At 48.3% G+C, this 19,291-nt stretch overlaps 1 protein-coding gene across 2 annotated transcripts in view; it reads right to left on the minus strand.

The window, feature by feature from the left end:
* The window catches only part of MOCS1 (molybdenum cofactor synthesis 1), an 87,176-nt gene extending 70,056 nt beyond the window's left edge, over positions 1–17,120 (minus strand). For both annotated transcript variants that reach the window (XM_068232722.1, XM_068232723.1), the window contains exon 1: positions 16,949–17,120. In XM_068232722.1, the coding sequence (XP_068088823.1) occupies positions 16,949–17,053 (105 nt within the window). In that variant the 5' untranslated portion in view covers positions 17,054–17,120. The remainder of the gene's footprint in view (positions 1–16,948) is intronic.
* Positions 17,121–19,291: the final 2,171 nt, after the last annotated feature.

Below are 19,291 nucleotides of genomic sequence, written 5' to 3' on the forward strand. Positions count from 1 at the left end.
ATTAAACTGGGATTGTGTGGATTACTAAGTAAAGTAAAGCCGTAACACAAGAAACCAGTCCTGAAGTATGAATCCCCGGCCTGAAGACAGGAGAATATAGAGTCTGAATCCCTGGCCTGCATATGGGAGAATAGAGAGAGTCTGAATCCCTGGCCTGCATATGGGAGAATATAGAGTCTGAATCCCCGGCCTGGAGACAGGAGAATATAGAGTCTGAATCCCTTGCCTGCATATGGGAGAATATAGAGTCTGAATCCCTGGCCTGCATATGGGAGAATAGAGAGTCTGAATCCCCGGCCTGGAGACAGGAGAATATAGAGTCTGAATCCCTGGCCTGCATATGGGAGAATAGAGAGTCTGAATCCCCGGCCTGGAGACAGGAGAATATAGAGTCTGAATCCCTGGCCTGCATATGGGAGAATAGAGAGTCTGAATCCCCAGCCTGGAGACAGGAGAATATAGAGTCTGAATCCCTGGCCTGCATATGGGAGAATATAGAGTCTGAATCCCCAGCCTGGAGACAGGAGAATATAGAGTCTGAATCCCTGGCCTGCATATGGGAGAATATAGAGTCTGAATCTCTGGCCTGCATATGGGAGAATATAGAGTCTGAATCCCTGGCCTGGAGACAGGAGAATATAGAGTCTGAATCCCTGGCCTGCATATGGGAGAATAGAGAGTCTGAATCCCCGGCCTGGAGACAGGAGAATATAGAGTCTGAATCCCTGGCCTGCATATGGGAGAATAGAGAGTCTGAATCCCTGGCCTGCATATGGGAGTATATAGAGTCTGAATCCCCGGCCTGGAGACAGGAGAATATAGAGTCTGAATCCCTGGCCTGCATATGGGAGAATATAGAGTCTGAATCCCTGGCCTGCATATGGGAGAATATAGAGTCTGAATCCCCGGCCTGGAGACAGGAGAATATAGAGTCTGAATCCCTGGCCTGCATATGGGAGAATAGAGAGTCTGAATCCCCGGCCTGCAGATGGGAGAATATGGAGTTTGAATCCCTGGCCTGAATGGGAGAATAGAGTCCAAATCCCCGGCCTGCAGACAGTAAAATAGAGTCTGACTCCCCGGCCTGCAGATAGGAGAACAAAGTCTGAATCCCCGGCCTGCAGACGGGAGAATATAGAGTCTGAATGCCCAACCTGCAGATGGGAGAGCAGGCTACACATCTACCTGCTGCCCTGGAGAGGGGGGGGGGGGGGGGGGGGGGGACGGACGGACGGACAGAATAAGGTTGAATTAATATAGATGCCCATTAACGATCCAATTTCCCAAGTAATCGTCCCTCCGATCATTGCGATTGATCGGAAACAATAGTTCTGGCAAATCAACAGAGGGAAAAATTATAAGCAATCCGAACAGACTAAAATTATAATTCTGAAATTTTGATCGATGGATCGATCGATCAATAGAACAATTGTTCACTGTCATCAGCACAATTAATGGTATCCGATCGATTGTATGGTCAATCGTTTGGGAGATTGTACCATTAATGGGCACCTTAAAGCAGTGAAATTCCTAACTTTTTTTAAGTGGGAAAGAGACACAACCAAAACCTATAGTGAAAAATATTAAGGCAACAGCAGACGCTGACCGGGATATTTCCAGAAACGAGGACCAGGAAGAACTCATAATCAAAACCCAGTTATTCACTCCGCAGATACTGCAATGGGCAGAACACAATATCAGAAACAAAGCAAAATACGCAATAGTTTAGGCTACTTACACATGGCCTGTTGTCCTCTAGTGCCTGCTTCTCCTGTGTTGTGTAATTACATGTGACATGAGGACAGTGAGATTCCAGGCACTGGAGGGCAGTGGTGAGGGAGAGAGGATAGACCAGTGCTGGGCAAACTATGGCCTGTGGGCCGCATCCTGCACGTTGGTGGTTTCGGTTCTTCTCCTCACCTCCTTTCCTCCAAAATTTTGTGTGGTGCCCATTTACAACTTTAACTCACCCAATCGCACTTTCCAGCACTGATCACCACGGCCACAGTGGTGTCATGTGATCTGCCATCAGTATGTGCCAGCATGTCACATGACACCACTGTGCCCATGGAGATTGCTGAAGTGAGAAGGATGTGGAGGCTGACATATTTATTTATACTAAACACAGATTTCCTGGCTGTCCTGCTGACCCTCTGCTTCTAATAGTTTTTTGTCATAGACCCTGAAGAAGCATGCAGATCAAATTTTTCTGACTGAAGTCTGACTGGATTATCAACATGCTTGTTTCAGGTGTCTGATTAATGGGCAAACTATTGGCAGATCGAGCGATATATGGGCACCTTAAGGTGGCCATACATCTCTTAACTTGGCTGATCGACCATCCGATTTGATAATTAATGAACCGGATAAAAATTGGTGCTGCCCTGAGCATTCTTGATCAACAATGCAACTAATTTTGGGCCGATATTGGTTGCATGTATCAATCAAACATGGTGCAAAAAGTTGGGCCGTCTTGGTCGATGGGGTGCACGGCGTTAACGAGCGATATCGGTACGAGTGAAGAACACGACAAAACCCTTGGCGCTATCCCACTTTAGTGTACAAATGCCCCCCCCCCTCCCCCCATGTATGCATTTATGCATTACCTGTCCAATATTGTCCACCGTGCGATGCCCATCCGTCTTCAGAATTCTGCTGCTCCATTAGCGTTCTACACGCCTCCGGTGTATAGTACATGGCGCGTGACCTCACCCGTGCTATACGTCGGTGGCGTGTATAGCTCTAATGGAGAAGCGGGATTCCGAAGACGGATGGTTACTGCGCGATGGGCGATATTGGACAGGTAATGTATAACTGTGCACATGGGGGGGGGGGGCACATTTATACACTAGCGGGTCAGTGGCGAACTTGGCTGATTCCTGAGAGATCTGATGCTGAAATAGGGAATCGGCCTGCGGTGTATGGGCAGCTGACAGATCTCTCTCCAATCAGTCAATCAGAGAAATTCATCACTTGGCCGAATCTGCCCATCATCGCTCGATCTATGGGGACCTTTAAGAAGTATGACCAATTTTAATGAAATCAGGCAATGCACAAGGCCACTCCCCCGTATAAATGGATGACTTAGTTACAATGTTTTTTCTGTTTTGCGTTGGCCGGGCCCCGTCCGCGGCCTCCATGCTGCTCGTCACCAGATAGCACAGAACTCTGCAGGCCACCACTCCTCTGTCAGCAGCTTATCACCCAGCTGCAGGAAAGTGGAGAAAGGACGCGCTGATAATATTTAACCAGTTAGTGGTTACCGTGTGACAGATTCACACCGCCACAATCCAAAGGTCCTGTTTGTAGGGCCGACAAATCAGGCCCGTCCTGTGCAACAGCAATGCCAACAGTGCACAACTACCAAAGCTAAACAGAAATTCATTTCTATTAAAGGTCAACTATCGTGAAAAAATGTAATATTTAAAATACATGCAAAAAAAAAAAAAAAAAAAAAAAAAAAAAAAAGGTACTTTTCCCCCTGAATAAAATGCACTATAAATTAAATTTTTCCTATGTTGGTTTCACTTAGGCTGCTTACACACTAAGACGTTACAGGCGCACGTTAGTGCAGCCTTTAACGCTCCCCAGCGCACAGAAATGTAACACAAGTGGGCTGTTCACACAGCCCACGTTGCGTTACATGTAACACTGCACGTTCTTAAAGAGACTCCGTAACAAAAATTGCATCCTGTTTTTTATCATCCTACAAGTTCCAAAAGCTATTCTAATGTGTTCTGGCTAACTGCAGCACTTTATACTATCACCATCTCTGTAATAAATCAACTTATCTCTCTCTTGTCAGACTTGTCAGCCTGTGTCTGGAAGGCTGCCAAGTTCTTCAGTGTTGTGGTTCTGTGATGCATCTCCCCCCTCCAGGCCCCTCTCTGCACACTGCCTGTGTATTATTTAGATTAGGACAGCTTCTCTCTTCTCTCTTATCTTTTACAAGCTGGATAAATCCTCCTCTGAGCTGGCTGGGCTTTCATATACTGAGGAATTACATACAGGCAGAGCTGTCTGTACTCTGCAGGAAGAAACAGCCTGACACTTCAGTGGATGAGAGCTGAAGGGGGAAAGAAACACACAAATGATCTCTTGAGATTCAAAAGGAAGGGTGTATACAGCCTGCTTGTGTATGGATGTATTTTCTATGTGTGGACATATTGTACATCAACCTACTTCCTGTTTTGGTGGCCATTTTGTTTGTTTATAAACAAACTTTTAAAAACAGTTTTTAACCACTTTTAATGTGGCGAGGAGCGGCGAAATTGTGACAGAGGGTAATAGGAGATGTCCCCTAACACACTGGTATGTTTACTTTTGTGCGATTTTAACAATACAGATTCTCTTTAAGGAGGTGCAGCATGCTACGGCGTTAGAGCGGCTTAAGCCGCATTAGACTGTTTGCACATGCTCAGTCAGGTTGGGGAGGAGCGGAGAGCGGCCGGGCACATGGCTAATTAATATTCACTGCGCGTTGTGACGTGCAGTGTTTACTTCCTGGAGTGGCCGCTCTGTGTGGTGATTGGCCGGCAGGACCACGTGATGCCGCATGCGCACAAGAGTACGCATCACGGACGCCAGAGTGAGCTGCACAACGCGGCTCACTCTGACGTCCACATAGAAGAGCACCAGGCGCCGCGTTAGGTGCACGTTATGCGACCTTAACGTGGCACCTAACGCAACGTCTTAGTGTGCAAGTAGCCTTACAGTATATAGTGAAAATCTGACAGATCTGCTAGGTTTAGGACTAGTTTATCTCCTCCTGGGGGATTCTCAGTAATTTTTTTTCATTTACAAAAGCTCTTACTTTACTGCAATTGCTCAGTCTATCTGCCAAAACAGTGTCTATTGCGCAGGTTTGAGTTGCCTGTGTCTGCGCAGTAGACCCGTTTGGGCGCGGCTGTTGCCACCGGAGCTGATCGGAAAGCCGATACTGTGTCTGCGTAGAAGCGCAGATGGTAAATATTTACATGTGTGCTGTTCCAGGGCCGCCAGCGCTGGACCACCGAGGCTTAGGAGGATGGGGAAGCCTCATTAGGATCCAGAGGCTTCCTCCTCCTGAGGTAAATACCCCCCAGAGGAATTTTTTTTGATTACAGGTTTACTTAAAGCAAATCTGTTGTGGTTGGATACTGGATGGAGAGGGAAAGCTCTGGGTCCTAATGAGCCTCCCTGTTCCTCTCACGGAAATTTGCCACCATAGAAGGCCGCGGAAGCACTCCCGTGAGTGGCTGAAAACGGGCGGCTCCACATTGCGCAGGTGCAAGAGCGCGTTCCCACATGCACAGTGCAGAGGAGCTCGTCTTCGGAAGCAGTTCAAGAGGGTTTCCAAGGGCTCCCGGAGGCTGACGGAGCTGTTCTTGACCAGTCAGTGGAAAACAGCTAACAGGAGTGACAGAGCTGGAACAAGGGGACTGTGAGAGGAAACGGAAGGCTCTGTAGGAGCCAGAGCCTTCCCTCTCCATTGGTAGGTATCAGATTTTGATTTTTTTTTTATTTTTTTTTTAAACCATAATGGTTTTACTTTAAGATGCACAGTAACAGTACAATCTCTTGAACGATTGGATCCTGTGCCAGTAATGGTAACAATCAATGACGAGCTATAGTTCCATTGATCTGAATTTCAGAGCAGTTCTTTAAGGCCCAGTGCACACCAAAAACCTCTAGCAGATCCGCAAAACGCTAGAGGTTTTTGGAGCAGATTTCAGAGCGATTCTAGGCATGTTTAGAGGGGTTTTCTAAACATGCCTAGTGTTTTTTGGAATGTTTTTGTGTAGCAGATAACAAATATTGTTACAGTAAAACTGTCACTGAACAGCTTATGTAACAAAAACGCCTGGAAAACCGCTCTGATCTAGCGTTTGAGCATTTCCTATACTTTACACTGAGGCAGAAACGCTTCTGCAAACCGCAAAAGTGCTGCAGGACCCACGTTTGCGGTTTGCTTAAAACCTCAATCCGCTGGTGTGCACCATCCCATTGAGATACATTAGCCAAGCGTTTTCACAGGTGGCAGCGGTTTTGAAAACGCTACCAAAAACGCTTGGTGTGCACCAGGCCTTAGTCTGACTGGATTGCTAATCATTTTCCCGTCTGTTGGTCTGTAAGATGGTTTCTGATCGGCCAGTTAATATTCAGGAAATTGGACATGGGCATCCTGGGGATGGTTTCGCACCGGAAACCAGCGGCAGCAATGCGTCGCACCGTTAAAAACAGGTCTTCCAGGGAACGCCGCGCTATTGTGAGGGGTTCCCTGTCTGGCCACCGGCCAAGCAAGAAGTGACGCACACTTAATGTTAAAATACGCTTCTGCACATTCCTTCCAGGCTTACGCAGATTGCCTCAACTCGCCGCAGCGTTAACGTATTTGTTGATTTGAGTCAAAGAGGCGTCGAAAACGGCACTTCCATCGCGTTGTACCGCGCAAGTATGAAAGTCTCCATTGCCCGGCGGTGGGGTGCGGTAATAATACTGCACCACCTCAATGTGAAAAGGCCCTTAGTGTTGCACATGGCCGCTGAAAACTTTTTCCCAACTCGAGTGACTGCAATGATATGATGACGTTTAAGGCGGACCTGAACTCAGAACTTCCTCTCTGCTCTAAAAGATACGCAAACATTTCTTAGTTACAATCCTGCAATAAATCTGCAGTGTGTCTTCTTCCTGCTTTCATGGAAGCAGACATATCGTTAACATTCTGTGTTTACCGATCAGCACCTCTGCAGAGGCAGTCAGCTGACACCACTGAGAGATCAAATTACACTGGTGATTAGTCACAGATGAGGGGGAAATAGGCTAAATTCTCTAAATACATGCAGGGTGCATTTCTCCATGTTTTTCTTCTGTCCTATGCAAGAGTTCAGCTCCACTTTAAAACAAACCTGAAATAAGCAAAAAAAAAAAAAAAAAAAAAAAAAAAAAGTTCCACTTACCTGGGGCTTCTCCAAGCCCTGTGCAGTCGTCCTGTCCCATGCCGGTCCTCAAAAATCCTACGGTCTCCCGAAGCGGGTCTGTTTCTTCACCACCGACTTACAAGTTGATGGCCACTGTGCCTGCGTGGCCCTGGCTACGTGCATTCTCGTTCGAACTCCTGCAGCTGGAAGTATCCTGCGCAGGCACAGTATGAGAAATCTCTACTGCGCCTGCGCAGGATGCTCCCCGCAAGTGCAAATGAGAACCAGCATGGTCAGGGCCGCACAGGCGCAATGGACTGCGACTGAACAAAGAGAAACTGAGCCATGGCAGAGGATCGTTGTGTACCCCCGAAGGCACAGAACGGCTGCAGGGGGATGGGAGAGGCCCCAGGTAAGTGAAACTCTTTTTCTAAAAAACTTATTTCAGGTTCGCTTTAAGGTCAGGAAATGAGGACGCATACAGTCTGGTGCGTCCGGACCGCAGGGAGCCACAGAACGAAGCTGTAATCTGTGGATTAGGTCAGATGTACAGAAGCAGGCGTTCCACCATCTCTTCTGGGGAGTTGTGGGTCTTGTATTGGAGGCCGGTCATGTGGCAGGATGTGGACCTGTCACATTGATTCCCTGCGTATCCATCACACCGTGTCATCAGGTTACAGCCGTCGCCAGGGATGACAGTCATATGAGGTTACTGATGAATAATTGCACGGGACCGACCATGCAGGCTGCAATTACTGCCCAATAACTGGATTTACACCACAGAGGGTATTGCTTATCCCACAGAGAGGGGAAGACTGATCTAAGGTGGGGGGAGGATGGGGGCTAATGCTTTGATATTTATTAGTGGAGGAGCTGCATTAAAGTGTAGCTGAGGCGAACCTCGGGTTAAAAAACACATTTAAGAAAAGGAAAGCCTCTGGATCCTGTAGAAAATTGCTGCAAAAAATGCATATTTATCAAAATATTCTAACCTCCGCCCCCTCTGCTGGAAAAGTAATGTGCAATGTACCAGAACATCCCAGCAATTCTGTGTGGCACCAAGTCTCAGTGACTATGTACAGAACACAGTCTTAAACTTTCTAGGAGTACAAAGTCTCAGCGTGTCTCTACAGAATATCAACGATCTCTGTAGAGTACCACATCACAGTGACAAAGCACCTGAGGCAAGCATTGAGGTGCGATGCTCCGCCTCCTTTGCCTAGCACTGCAACGTCAAATACTAGATTCATATGACCCTGCGGCAGAGTGCGTCGACAGAGTTATATGCATAGCGCCGTACCTCCAGCCCCCCCCCCTTCCCCCGTACTCCCTGCTAGACCATGTGTTCCCTGTTACCACCCTCTCCGTCGTATTTAACATTTCTGCATCGCCTGTAGACTTTCGTCATCGCGGAAGTCCGACGATAACGCGTTCTTGACTTTGTGGTGGGCCAGTCACGATTCAGAAACTTTCAGTGCGACGCAATGGGATAAATGTACTGGGCCCCATACACTTTCATTGCTGTTGCTTTACCCTGCGTGCAGAAAGGGAAATGCAATGCAAAGAAAGTCTCTCAGTGCAAAAGAGGCCTAAAGGCAAAAGTGAAAGTTTCATAGCAAATTCCTACTGGATGCCCTACAGAGGGTATGTGAATGATGTGCACAGACATACATGCAACAGAACCTGCATGGATCCATGTTAACACTGTGTAGTGCATTTGGACAGTGTGAGCCTAGCCTTAGTGAGGGGATCAGTAACCGGCAGTCAGGCACAGTGTGAGCCTAGCTATAGTGAGGTGATCAGTAACCGGCAGCCAGGCATAGTGTGAGCCTAGCTTTAGTGAGGTGATCAGTAACCGGCAGTCAGGCACAGTGTGAGCCTAGCCTTAGTGAGGTGATCAGTAACCGGCAGTCAGGCACAGTGTGAGCCTAGCCTTAGTGAGGGGATCAGTAACCGGCAGTCAGGCACAGTGTGAGCCTAGCTATAGTGAGGTGATCAGTAACCGGAGGTCAGGCACAGTGTGAGCCTAGCCTTAGTGAGGTGACCAGTAACTGGAGGTCAGGCACAGTGCGAGCCTAGCCTTAGTGAGGTGATCAGTAACCGGCAGCCAGGCACAGTGTGAGCCTAGCCTTAGTGAGGTGATCAGTAACTGGAGGTCAGGCAGAGTGTGAGCCTAGCCTTAGTGAGGTGATCAGTAACCGGCAGTCAGGCACAGTGTGAGCCTAGGCTTAGTGAGGGAATCAGTAACCGGCAGTCAGGCACAGTGTGAGCCTAGCCTTAGTGAGGTGATCAGTAACTGGAGGTAAGGCACAGTGTGAGCCTAGCCTTAGTGAGGTGATCAGTAACTGGAGGTAAGGCACAGTGTGAGCCTAGCCTTAGTGAGGTGATCAGTAACTGGAGGTCAGGCACAGTGTGAGCCTAGCCTTAGTGAGGTGATCAGTAACTGGAGGTCAGGCACAGTGTGAGACTAGCCTTAGTGAGGGGATCAGTAACTGGTAGTCAGGCACAGTGTGAGCCTAGCCTTAGTGAGGGGATCAGTAACCAGCGGTCAGGCACAGTGTGAGCCTAGCCTTAGTGAGGTGATCAGTAACCGGCAGTCAGGCACAGTGTGAGCCTAGCCTTAGTGAGGTGATCAGTAACTGGAGGTCAGGTACAGTGTGAGCCTAGCCTTAGTGAGGGGATCAGTAACTGGCAGTCAGGCATAGTGTGAGCCTAGCCTTAGTGAGGTGATCAGTAACCGGCAGTCAGGCACAGTGTGAGCCTAGCCTTAGTGAGGTGATCAGTAGTCGGCAGTCAGGCACAGTGTGAGCCTAGCCTTAGTGAGGGGATCAGTAACTGGCAGTCAGGCACAGTGTGAGCCTAGCCTTAGTGAGGTGATCAGTAACTGGCAGTCAGGCACAGTGTGAGCCTAGCCTTAGTGAGGTGATCAGTAACTGGAGGTCAGGCACAGTGTGAGCCTAGCCTTAGTGAGGGGATCAGTAACTGGCAGTCAGGCACAGTGTGAGCCTAGCCTTAGTGAGGGAATCAGTAACCAGCAGTCAGGCACAGTGTGAGCCTAGCCTTAGTGAGGTGATCAGTAACCGGAGGTCAGGCACAGTGTGAGCCTAGCCTTAGTGAGGTGATCAGTAACTGGCAGTCAGGCACAGTGTGAGCCTAGCCTTAGTGAGGGGATCAGTAACTGGCAGTCAGGCACAGTGTGAGGCCTAGCCTTAGTGAGGTGATCAGTAACCGGCAGCCAGGCATAGTGTGAGCCTAGCCTTAGTGAGGGGGATCAGTGACCGGCAGTCAGGCACAGTGTGAGCCTAGCCTTAGTGAGGGGATCAGTAACCGGCAGTCAGGCACAGTGTGAGCCTAGCCTTAGTGAGGGGATCAGTAACTGGCAGTCAGGCACAGTGTGAGCCTAGCCTTAGTGAGGTGATCAATAACCGGTAGTCAGGCACAGTGTGAGCCTAGTCTTAGTGAGGTGATCAGTAACTGGTAGTCAGGCACAGTGTGAGCCTAGCCTTAGTGAAGGGATCAGTAACCAGCGGTCAGGCACAGTGTGAGCCTAGGCTTAGTGAGGGAATCAGTAACCGGCAGTCAGGCACAGTGTGAGCCTAGCCTTAGTGAGGGGATCAGTAACCGGCAGTCAGGCACAGTGTGAGCCTAGCCTTAGTGAGGTGATCAGTAGTCGGCAGTCAGGCACAGTGTGAGCCTAGCCTTAGTGAGGGGATCAGTAACTGGCAGTCAGGCACAGTGTGAGCCTAGCCTTAGTGAGGTGATCAGTAACTGGCAGTCAGGCACAGTGTGAGCCTAGCCTTAGTGAGGTGATCAGTAACTGGTAGTCAGGCACAGTGTGAGCCTAGCCTTAGTGAAGGGATCAGTAACCAGCGGTCAGGCACAGTGTGAGCCTAGCCTTAGTGAGGGAATCAGTAACCAGTGGTCAGACACAGTGTGAGCCTAGCCTTAGTGAGGGGATCAGTAACCGGTAGTCAGGCACAGTGTGAGCCTAGCCTTAGTGAGGTGATCAGTAACCGGCAGTCAGGCACAGTGTGAGCCTAGCCTTAGTGAGGGGATCAGTAGCTGGTGGTCAGGTCTGTCAGTCTCACAAAAGCAGAATGGAGAATTCAGGAAATTTACACACCGAGCGGCAGAACTTTGCACCAAAAAGCAATAACATCTGTGTTGACCTCATTTCACTTGCAGCTGGAGATAATCCAGGAGCGGCTCTTATTCTCTGATCTTTAGACACCTCCGGTTCTCCCGCAGAGATATCATTTATTTACACTTTCCCAGGATCAGCACCCGGCACACCACATAATCTAATGGCCCATACTCACGGGCTACAAATGTCGCCGCGACAGGTCGCCCGTGAGTATGCGGCGTTGCACGGGCGCGCACCCCGTACTGTCGCTTGTCGCTGATGTCGCCGGGCGATTGAACCGCTCAATTGCCTGGCGACAGTCGCCACCGCAACTCCGCCGCAACTGTCGCTAGTCCGCGTGAGTACGCGGACTAGCGACAGCAACAAGATACGTAATACATTGGGCTTCCAGCGGGGGGAGGCGCAACAGCGACAGCTTCCGCCGCATCAGTTGCCAGGTCCCTCCGCCGTGTGTATGCGGAGGGACCTGGCGACGAGCTGTTGCTGGCCTGTCGCGCACACGCTCACGTGTGCTGGCGACAGGCCAAAAAGTTGCCCGTGAGTATGGGCCATTACAGCCATCTGAGCAGTATTTTTTTTTTTTTTTTAATTGTCAAGCGATAGGTACGTTCACACGTGCAATTTTTCCACCCAACTATCATCCAAACTTGGTTTGTTGGACAATAGCTGGGCGTGTGTATGCATGATAAATGACTAGACCAGTGACTGATAACAGGCGGTTTGTCCGATCCAACCGGCGAATCAACTCACACGACCATTGGGCTGATAACGTGCATTTAGCTCCGTGTGTACAAACTGAATGACTTGTACGTCTTTTGAATGCGGCCACATCGTGTTGTCAGTCGTTCCGCTTGCATATGCACATGAGTTGGTCATTCAGTTAGTTGGTGCTTGGAAAATACAAGTCGTGCAATAGCTTGGTCATGTGGTTGGTCAAGTCGTCAGATTGGTCGTGTGCTTTTGCCAGACGTGTACAAACCTAAGGGGGTTTGTAAACTATGTATACTGTGGGGGATAAAGCAGGCTGCACCTTAACCCCCTCTTGCCCATTTGGACGCCTCCATCTTATCCCTCCCATTCCGCAGGTTCCCGCTGGTTATTCGTATGTCCCCAGCAGACTTTGCGGAAGTGCAAGGTGCCCATGATTTGCATAATTGCGAAAGTGACGCGATTTCCCGAATTTCTCAGATTGCTTTAAAAAGCCACTTCAGAAAAAATGTGTTAACCTTGTCCCATACATCACTCAGTGGCCAAGCTTATTGCTATCAGATCATCATCATCCGAACAGCGGAAAGGATAATTGGCTGTAGCTTACCTTCCCTGCAGGATCTTTACACTAGCAGGTGCAGAAAGAGAGCAACCAAAATTGCCTCTGACGCCTCTCACCCAGCTCACTCCATCTTCCAGCGCATGCCTTCAGGAGTAAGAATCCGGTCAATCGCTACCAAAACCTCCAGACACAGGAACAGCTTTTTTCCTCAAGCGGTAGCCATACTTAATGCTGAACCACGTTAGAGCTGCTAGGACTTGATAGTAATCAGCACAGAACTGTAAATGAACAATTCTCACATTGCTTACTGCCACTATACTTATAATGTCTTTAAAGGGGCACTATGGCGAAAAATTGTCAAATTTTAAATATGTGCAAACATAGACAAATAAGAAGTACATTTTTTCCAGAGTAAAATGAGCCATAAATTACTTTTCTCCTATGTTGCTGTCACTTACAGTAGGTAGTAGAAATCTGACAGAAGCGACAGGTTTTGGACTAGTCCATCTCTTCATAGGGGATTCTCAGGGATTTATTTATTTTCAAAAGCACTTAGTGAATGGCAGTTGCTCTGTCCAACTGTCAAAAAAACTGTGTAGCTAGCAGGGAAGCTGGCCAGTATCATTGTTTAAATCCTTTTTAGGGTATATCTTTATAAAGAATAAAAGCCTTGCTGAGAATCCCCTATGAAGAGATGGACTAGTCCAAAACCTGTCACTTCTGTCAGATTTCTACTAACTACTGTAAGTGACAGCAGCATAGGAAAAAAGTAATTTATGGCTCATTTTACTCTGGAAAAAACTACTTCCTATTTGTATGTGTTTGCACATATTTTCAATTTTTCAATTTTTCGCCATAGTGCCCCTTTAACTTGTAATATTCACACTGTCCGTCCTTGTATTGTTTTTGTTTGTGTTTGTTAAGCAACTGCCAAGACAAATTCCTTGTAGGTGCAAACTTACTTGGCGAAATAAAATTGATTCTGATAATTCCTTTAAAAGGAAATAAATATGGCAGCCTCAATATCCCTCTTTCTTCTGGTGTACTAAGAATAGGAACACAGTATAAGCAAATATGCATAATCTGCATTACACAATCAGCTGGGACAATCACACACAGGAATGTGAGCTCTATGAAAACACACTGCCTATTCTAATGCACTAATCCCGGTCACATGACCCCAGCCAGGCATCCAATTACTGGGGAGACGTCCATGGGAAACTCTGCTGCACAACTTCCTCCCTCCTAATATACACAGTAGTTTATATATCACTGTATAGAACATACAGAGCAAGCTACCAGTGGAGTAACTACAGCAGTAGGGCCAGAGCTGTCAGGGGGCTCCAACTACTAACCTACCCTTCCTCTACTAAGGGGGGGGAGGGGGGGGGGCAGAGCAGGATCATCCACCAGGCATCCTAGGCAGGTGCCTGGGGTCAAGTTGGTGCCAAGGGGCCCACCAGCCACCTTCTCTAACCTATTTCCATTTCAGCTTACAAAAAAGACCAAATCTACTAGCTTGCCTAGGGCCCCATTATATCAATCCATTTCTGGGGTCCCCATCAACGTTTTGCTGGGGGAGGGGGGGGGGAGCATGATTTGTAGTTACGCTCCAGCAAGAGAGCCCACTCAGGGACACGTCTGGCCAGTTTGGTGCTCCATGCCAAGTACATGTGGCCTCTCTCAATCGTGTGAATAGGAAGAGAATAGTCTAGGTCAGAGGTCCCCAAACATTTTTTTCGGTCAAGGGCCGGGTCAACATACTTCACATTGGAAGGGCCGGAACATTAAGTGATGTTGAAAAACATTACATTGAATCCAGGCATTGTTCAACCCAACCATGCCCAGAGGAGAACCCCCAGCAGCAGCCATTCAGTCATGCGGCGCCCGAACAATGTCTTTGTGCACCAGACAGTGAAGCATACCCAGTTGACAACCAGCCATCCAGTTGGACAGCAGTGTCACCTGATGCAAAATTGCATTGGAAACCAGGGAATGACTGCTTGCTGGTCTCTACAGTATGTGGATGGGTGGCACTGCTATTCTATATGCGGGCCGCCAATATTCAAAGGTGCAATGGGCTACATCTGTGTTATACATTATGTGTTTGGGGGGGAGGGGCAGTGAAAAAGCCTTGGCGGGCCGCATTCAGCCTTAGTTTGAGGACCACTGGTCTACGTTCTAGTGGGTGTGTGCGTGTATATAAATAAAATATGTCCATAGAGATAGTCCAGCACAGTATCTGATCGATCAGAGAGGGATCGTATGGCTGCCTTTACTGCAAACAGATTGTGAATCGATTTCAGCATGAAACCGATTTCAAATCGGTGAAGCTAAAGCAATTGCTCCCCCCCCCGCCAGCTATACATTACCTGATCCGCCGGCGCGTGTCCCCCGGTCTCCGCTGTCTTCATTACTGAACTTCCTGTCCGGGGAACAGTAGAGAGCGCTCTACTGTTCAAACTTCCTGTCAGGACAGGAAGTTCAGTGAAGCCAGCTGGACTTGGAGCCCAGGACGGAGGAGAAGACAGCGGAGAGCAGGGAAACGCGCCGCCGGAACAGGTAATGTATTGCAGCTAGCATCGGTCGTCGGGCATTCGAACGCCGCTATCGACACACTCCCGACCCGGCGGCGATCGAGCAAAATCTTCCACACGGACGGATCGACAGAAACTATTGATTTCGGATGGAAATCGATCGTTCTGTCATCGTTTTCGCAACGATTTCAAAGCAGATTCGATCACAGTGATCAAATATGCTGTATATCGGTGGGAAAATCGTTAGGTGTATGGGCCCCTTTACATTTTGACATTTATCACAGGTGGTGACATATTTATTACTGGTAGGTGATCTCCGCAGGAATGTTCATTTACAGAGAACTCTAATGTCAGTACAGTTCTAATGTCACTACAAAAACATAGCCGGCCTCCCAGCTCTGGGAGGAGAATTCTGCAAAGCTAAACAGCCTAGGCAAAGCATCACTGGAAGGGCGGGGCTACATACCAATACACAGCAATATTTACATTCTGAAATGTATCACTAGTGGCGACATCTTTAGTCCTGTCAGATGTAGCTCTGCGGAATGTTTCTGAGAATTCTGAAGCCAGTACAAAATATACCTGGGCTCTGGAAGGAGAATGCCACATAGCTAAACAGTGTAGGTATGTAGGGCCCAATCCACCGCTGAGCAGATGCAGGGACAACAGCGCGTTAGCGCCGGTGGAGAAATGTAAGTTAATGGGTGTCACAAATCTTTTAAAAAGGTTGTCAGCAGAGTTGCGCGGAACGGCGGAATTCGATGGAATCCCTGGAAATCCCAGTGACGTACTTCCTGTTCAGCAGGGGACACATCACTGGGCGAGGGGCTGTGAGAGGCGTGCGGGGGGTGCGATGCTATGCATATGACCCTGTCAGCGCACTGCTGCAGGGTTATATGATTGATATTTTGTGGGTTGTGGTGTGATGCGTCATCGCACCGCAAATGCACATTTCATGTGTAAAACAGGCCTAAACGTAAAAGTCGGTATCCTGAATAATTGACTGCATTCTACTGTTTGTCAAAGCACAAAGGAGGGGGCACAGGCAGTGCAGTCAGCACAGAGGGGAGATACAAGCAGTGCAGTGAGCACAGAACACAGAAAAGGGATACAGACAGTGCAGTCAGTACAGAGCACAGAGGGGGGGATACTGGCAGTTCAGTGAGCACAGAGGAGGGGATACTGGCAGTTCAGTGAGCACATAGGAGGGGACACAGGCAGTGCAGACAGCACATAGTAAGGGACACAGGCAGTGCAGACATCAGAGAACACAGAGTAGGGGCACAGGCAGTGCAGTCAGTAAAGAACACAGAGGAGGGGGCACAGGCAGTGCAGTCAGCACATAGTAAGGGACACAGGCAGTGCAGACATCAGAGAACACAAAGTAGGGGCACAGGCAGTGCAGTCAGCAAAGAACACAGAGGAGGGGGCACAGACAGTGCAGTCAGCAAAGAACACAGAGGAGGGGGCACAGACAGTGCAGTCAGCAAAGAACACAGAGGAGGGGGCACAGACAGTGCAGTCAGCAAAGAACACAGAGGAGGGGGCACAGACAGTGCAGTCAGCAAAGAACACAGAGGAGGGGGCACAGACAGTGCAGTCAGCACAGAGCACAGTGGAGGGATACAGGCAGTACAGTCAGCACAGAGCACAGAGTTGGGGACACAGGCAGTGCAGTCAGCACAGAGGCTGATACAGGTGGTGCAGTCAGCACAGATCACAGAGGAGGGATACAGGTGGTGCAGTCAGCACAGAATACAGAGGGGGACACAGGCGGTGCAGTCAACACAGAGCACAGAGGAGGGATATAGGCACTTAGGCAGTGCAGTCAGCACAGATCGCAGAGGAGGGATACAGGTGGTGGTGCAGTCAGCACACAGAGCACAGATGAGGGGACACAGGCAGAGCAGTCAGCACAGAACACAGAGGAGGGATACAGGCAGTGCAGTCAGCACAGAATACAGAGGGGGACACAGGCGGTGCAGTCAACACAGAGCACAGAGGAGGGATATAGGCACTTAGGCAGTGCAGTCAGCACAGAGCATGGACAGGCAAGCATGCATGGTTGGGGCGGGGCATGCAAACCAGGAGATGTTACCTGAGCCTCCTCCACAGCTCGGGTCACGCAGCTTCTCCGGGCGGTCAGGACGGATCCCCTCAGCCCGGTCACCCAACAGCAGCTCCGCCACCAGCGCAGGGCCATCTCTGCCTCCGCCACCCGCAGGCTGTCCCCACCTCCTGTCAACCAATCCCCGCCCTTCTGTCACCACCAGCCTATCGCCGCTTCACTCTGCACCTATTCCAGCCCACTGTCACCCCAACCCCACCCAGCTAATGTTCACCACCCTGTGCTTCTGCATAGATCGCTGTCACCCGCCGGCCAATCAGAGGCTGAGTTTCTTTTTCAGCGTCTCCGGGAGTTGTAGTTTGTTTACAAAGAGTTCCGAGAGCTCCGCCTCCCCCTGCTGGCGGCTCTGTAGAATGCAGCCGAGTTATTCTATCATTTACTGCAATCAAAAACAAAAGTTTGCTATAATTCAGGTTGGCGTGAGCTTGAGATGTCTCCCAGGGCATCACTGCTGAATATATGCAAATTAACCATTGTACCCTTAGAAGCTAAACACACCTCCAGAACCGATGGAATGCAATGATGTGTCAGCTTGTTAATTTGTACAGAGCCATAATAATCCAACATGCATACAGGCTGTTTCGGATTGTTTGATCCTCATCAGTGCATGGCATGGATTAATTTGGCTCTATGCAGTAGGGCTTGTAACACCGAGAGGTACAGACTAACCAGCAAGCTCATGGTGACCCAGAACTCATTGGAGTCAATCAAGGAAACAGACAGCTGGATGCACCCATAATATACATTATGACATCCACCATGTATCACCTCACTATATAGTTTTTATTACAAAGTCCATAGGGAAAAATTCTAATTGGCCATTCTATAAAAAAAATAATAATAAAAAATATTGCATTGCTCAAATAACCTTATTGCATATCGCGGCAATGCCACCACTTCCTCAGCGGCTCAACAAGCAATTCACACTTCCATGTATTTTACCAGCCGACAAGGAAACAGTTTGCAGAGGAACTGTATTAAAAATAACGTAATGAATAAAAATTGCTTGTTTTTTTTTTTTTTTTTTTTTTTTTTTTTTACAACATTCTTTTATAAATTATTTATTCAGTGTTTGCCCATCGTAAAATCTTTCCTCTCCCTGATTTACATTCTGAACATGATCACAGGTGGGGTCATCTTTACTGCTGACAGTTGCATCGCTGTGGAAAGTTTGTTTACTGTGTGTTCTAAAGTGAGCAGAAACAACACCTGACCTCCCAGAATGCACTGGGAGAACAATTCTGCATAATAAACAGCCTACAGGATGACATCACTGTGAGGGCGGGGCAAAATACCATACCAATATTCAGCAGCAGGTCAATCAAAATGAGACATTTTAGTGGCCCAGTTCCGTGGTGCATACAATTTGTAATACAACTGCATACAAATTGTACACTTAAAGTGAACCAGAGATGAAGCACCCTCATGCATTTTAACATATATATCAGTGGGAACATTAGAGAAAACACCTACCCTGCTCTCCTTCACTGCTCAGCTTGCTTCTTATCAGCCCTGATAAAATCCCTGACTGAGCATTGTCTGGCTTTGCTATAATGATTCCTGAGCAGCGCCACAAGGGGGCAGGCCTGGGCTTGAAAAGACATCAGAGAAGACAGACTCAGCTATAAAGATTCCTGAGCAAAGCCAGACTGAATGCTCAGTCTGGGATTTTGATCAGGGCTGATAACAAGCAGGCTGTGCAGTGAATAATGAAACAGAGAGCAGGGTAGGTGTTTTCTCTAATGTTTCATGTATGGTAAAATACATGAGGCGGGTGCTTCGTCTCTTGTTCATTTTAAGCCTTGTACACACTTTCAATGTTGATTGGCCAATCACTGACCAGTTTTACCACCTCCATGTAGTATGAGAGGTTACCTACTCAATCTGCTAATAGTATTCAATAGCTATTGATCCTCATACTACATGGAAGTGGTAAAATTGGTCAGTGATTGGCCAATCATAATTGAAAGTGTGTGCCAGGCTTTAGAATCTCACTGACCATCTCTAATCAGAAGCATACATCACGACAGAGATCCACTAACTGTGTCAATAATTTAGAACAGGAGGAGAATCTGAGCTGAGCCGAGGAATCCTGGATTATCTTGTTTATGTAGAGCAGACGCAGCGTTCTGGGTGTGAATCTTCCATCAGGGTTGTGTTGTGTCTTCACCGCCGGCCGCGATGATCCAGCTTAAACAAATAGGATAAGCACAGACTCTTCCGCCCTATAAAAAGTCGCCCATCAACAGCAGTACTCTACAGCTCAGAAGTGGATGATCCCCCCCAACCATCAATCACCGTCTATTCACTTAG

Source organism: Hyperolius riggenbachi, chromosome 4 (assembly GCF_040937935.1).
Source record: "Hyperolius riggenbachi isolate aHypRig1 chromosome 4, aHypRig1.pri, whole genome shotgun sequence".
NCBI lineage: Eukaryota > Metazoa > Chordata > Amphibia > Anura > Hyperoliidae > Hyperolius > Hyperolius riggenbachi.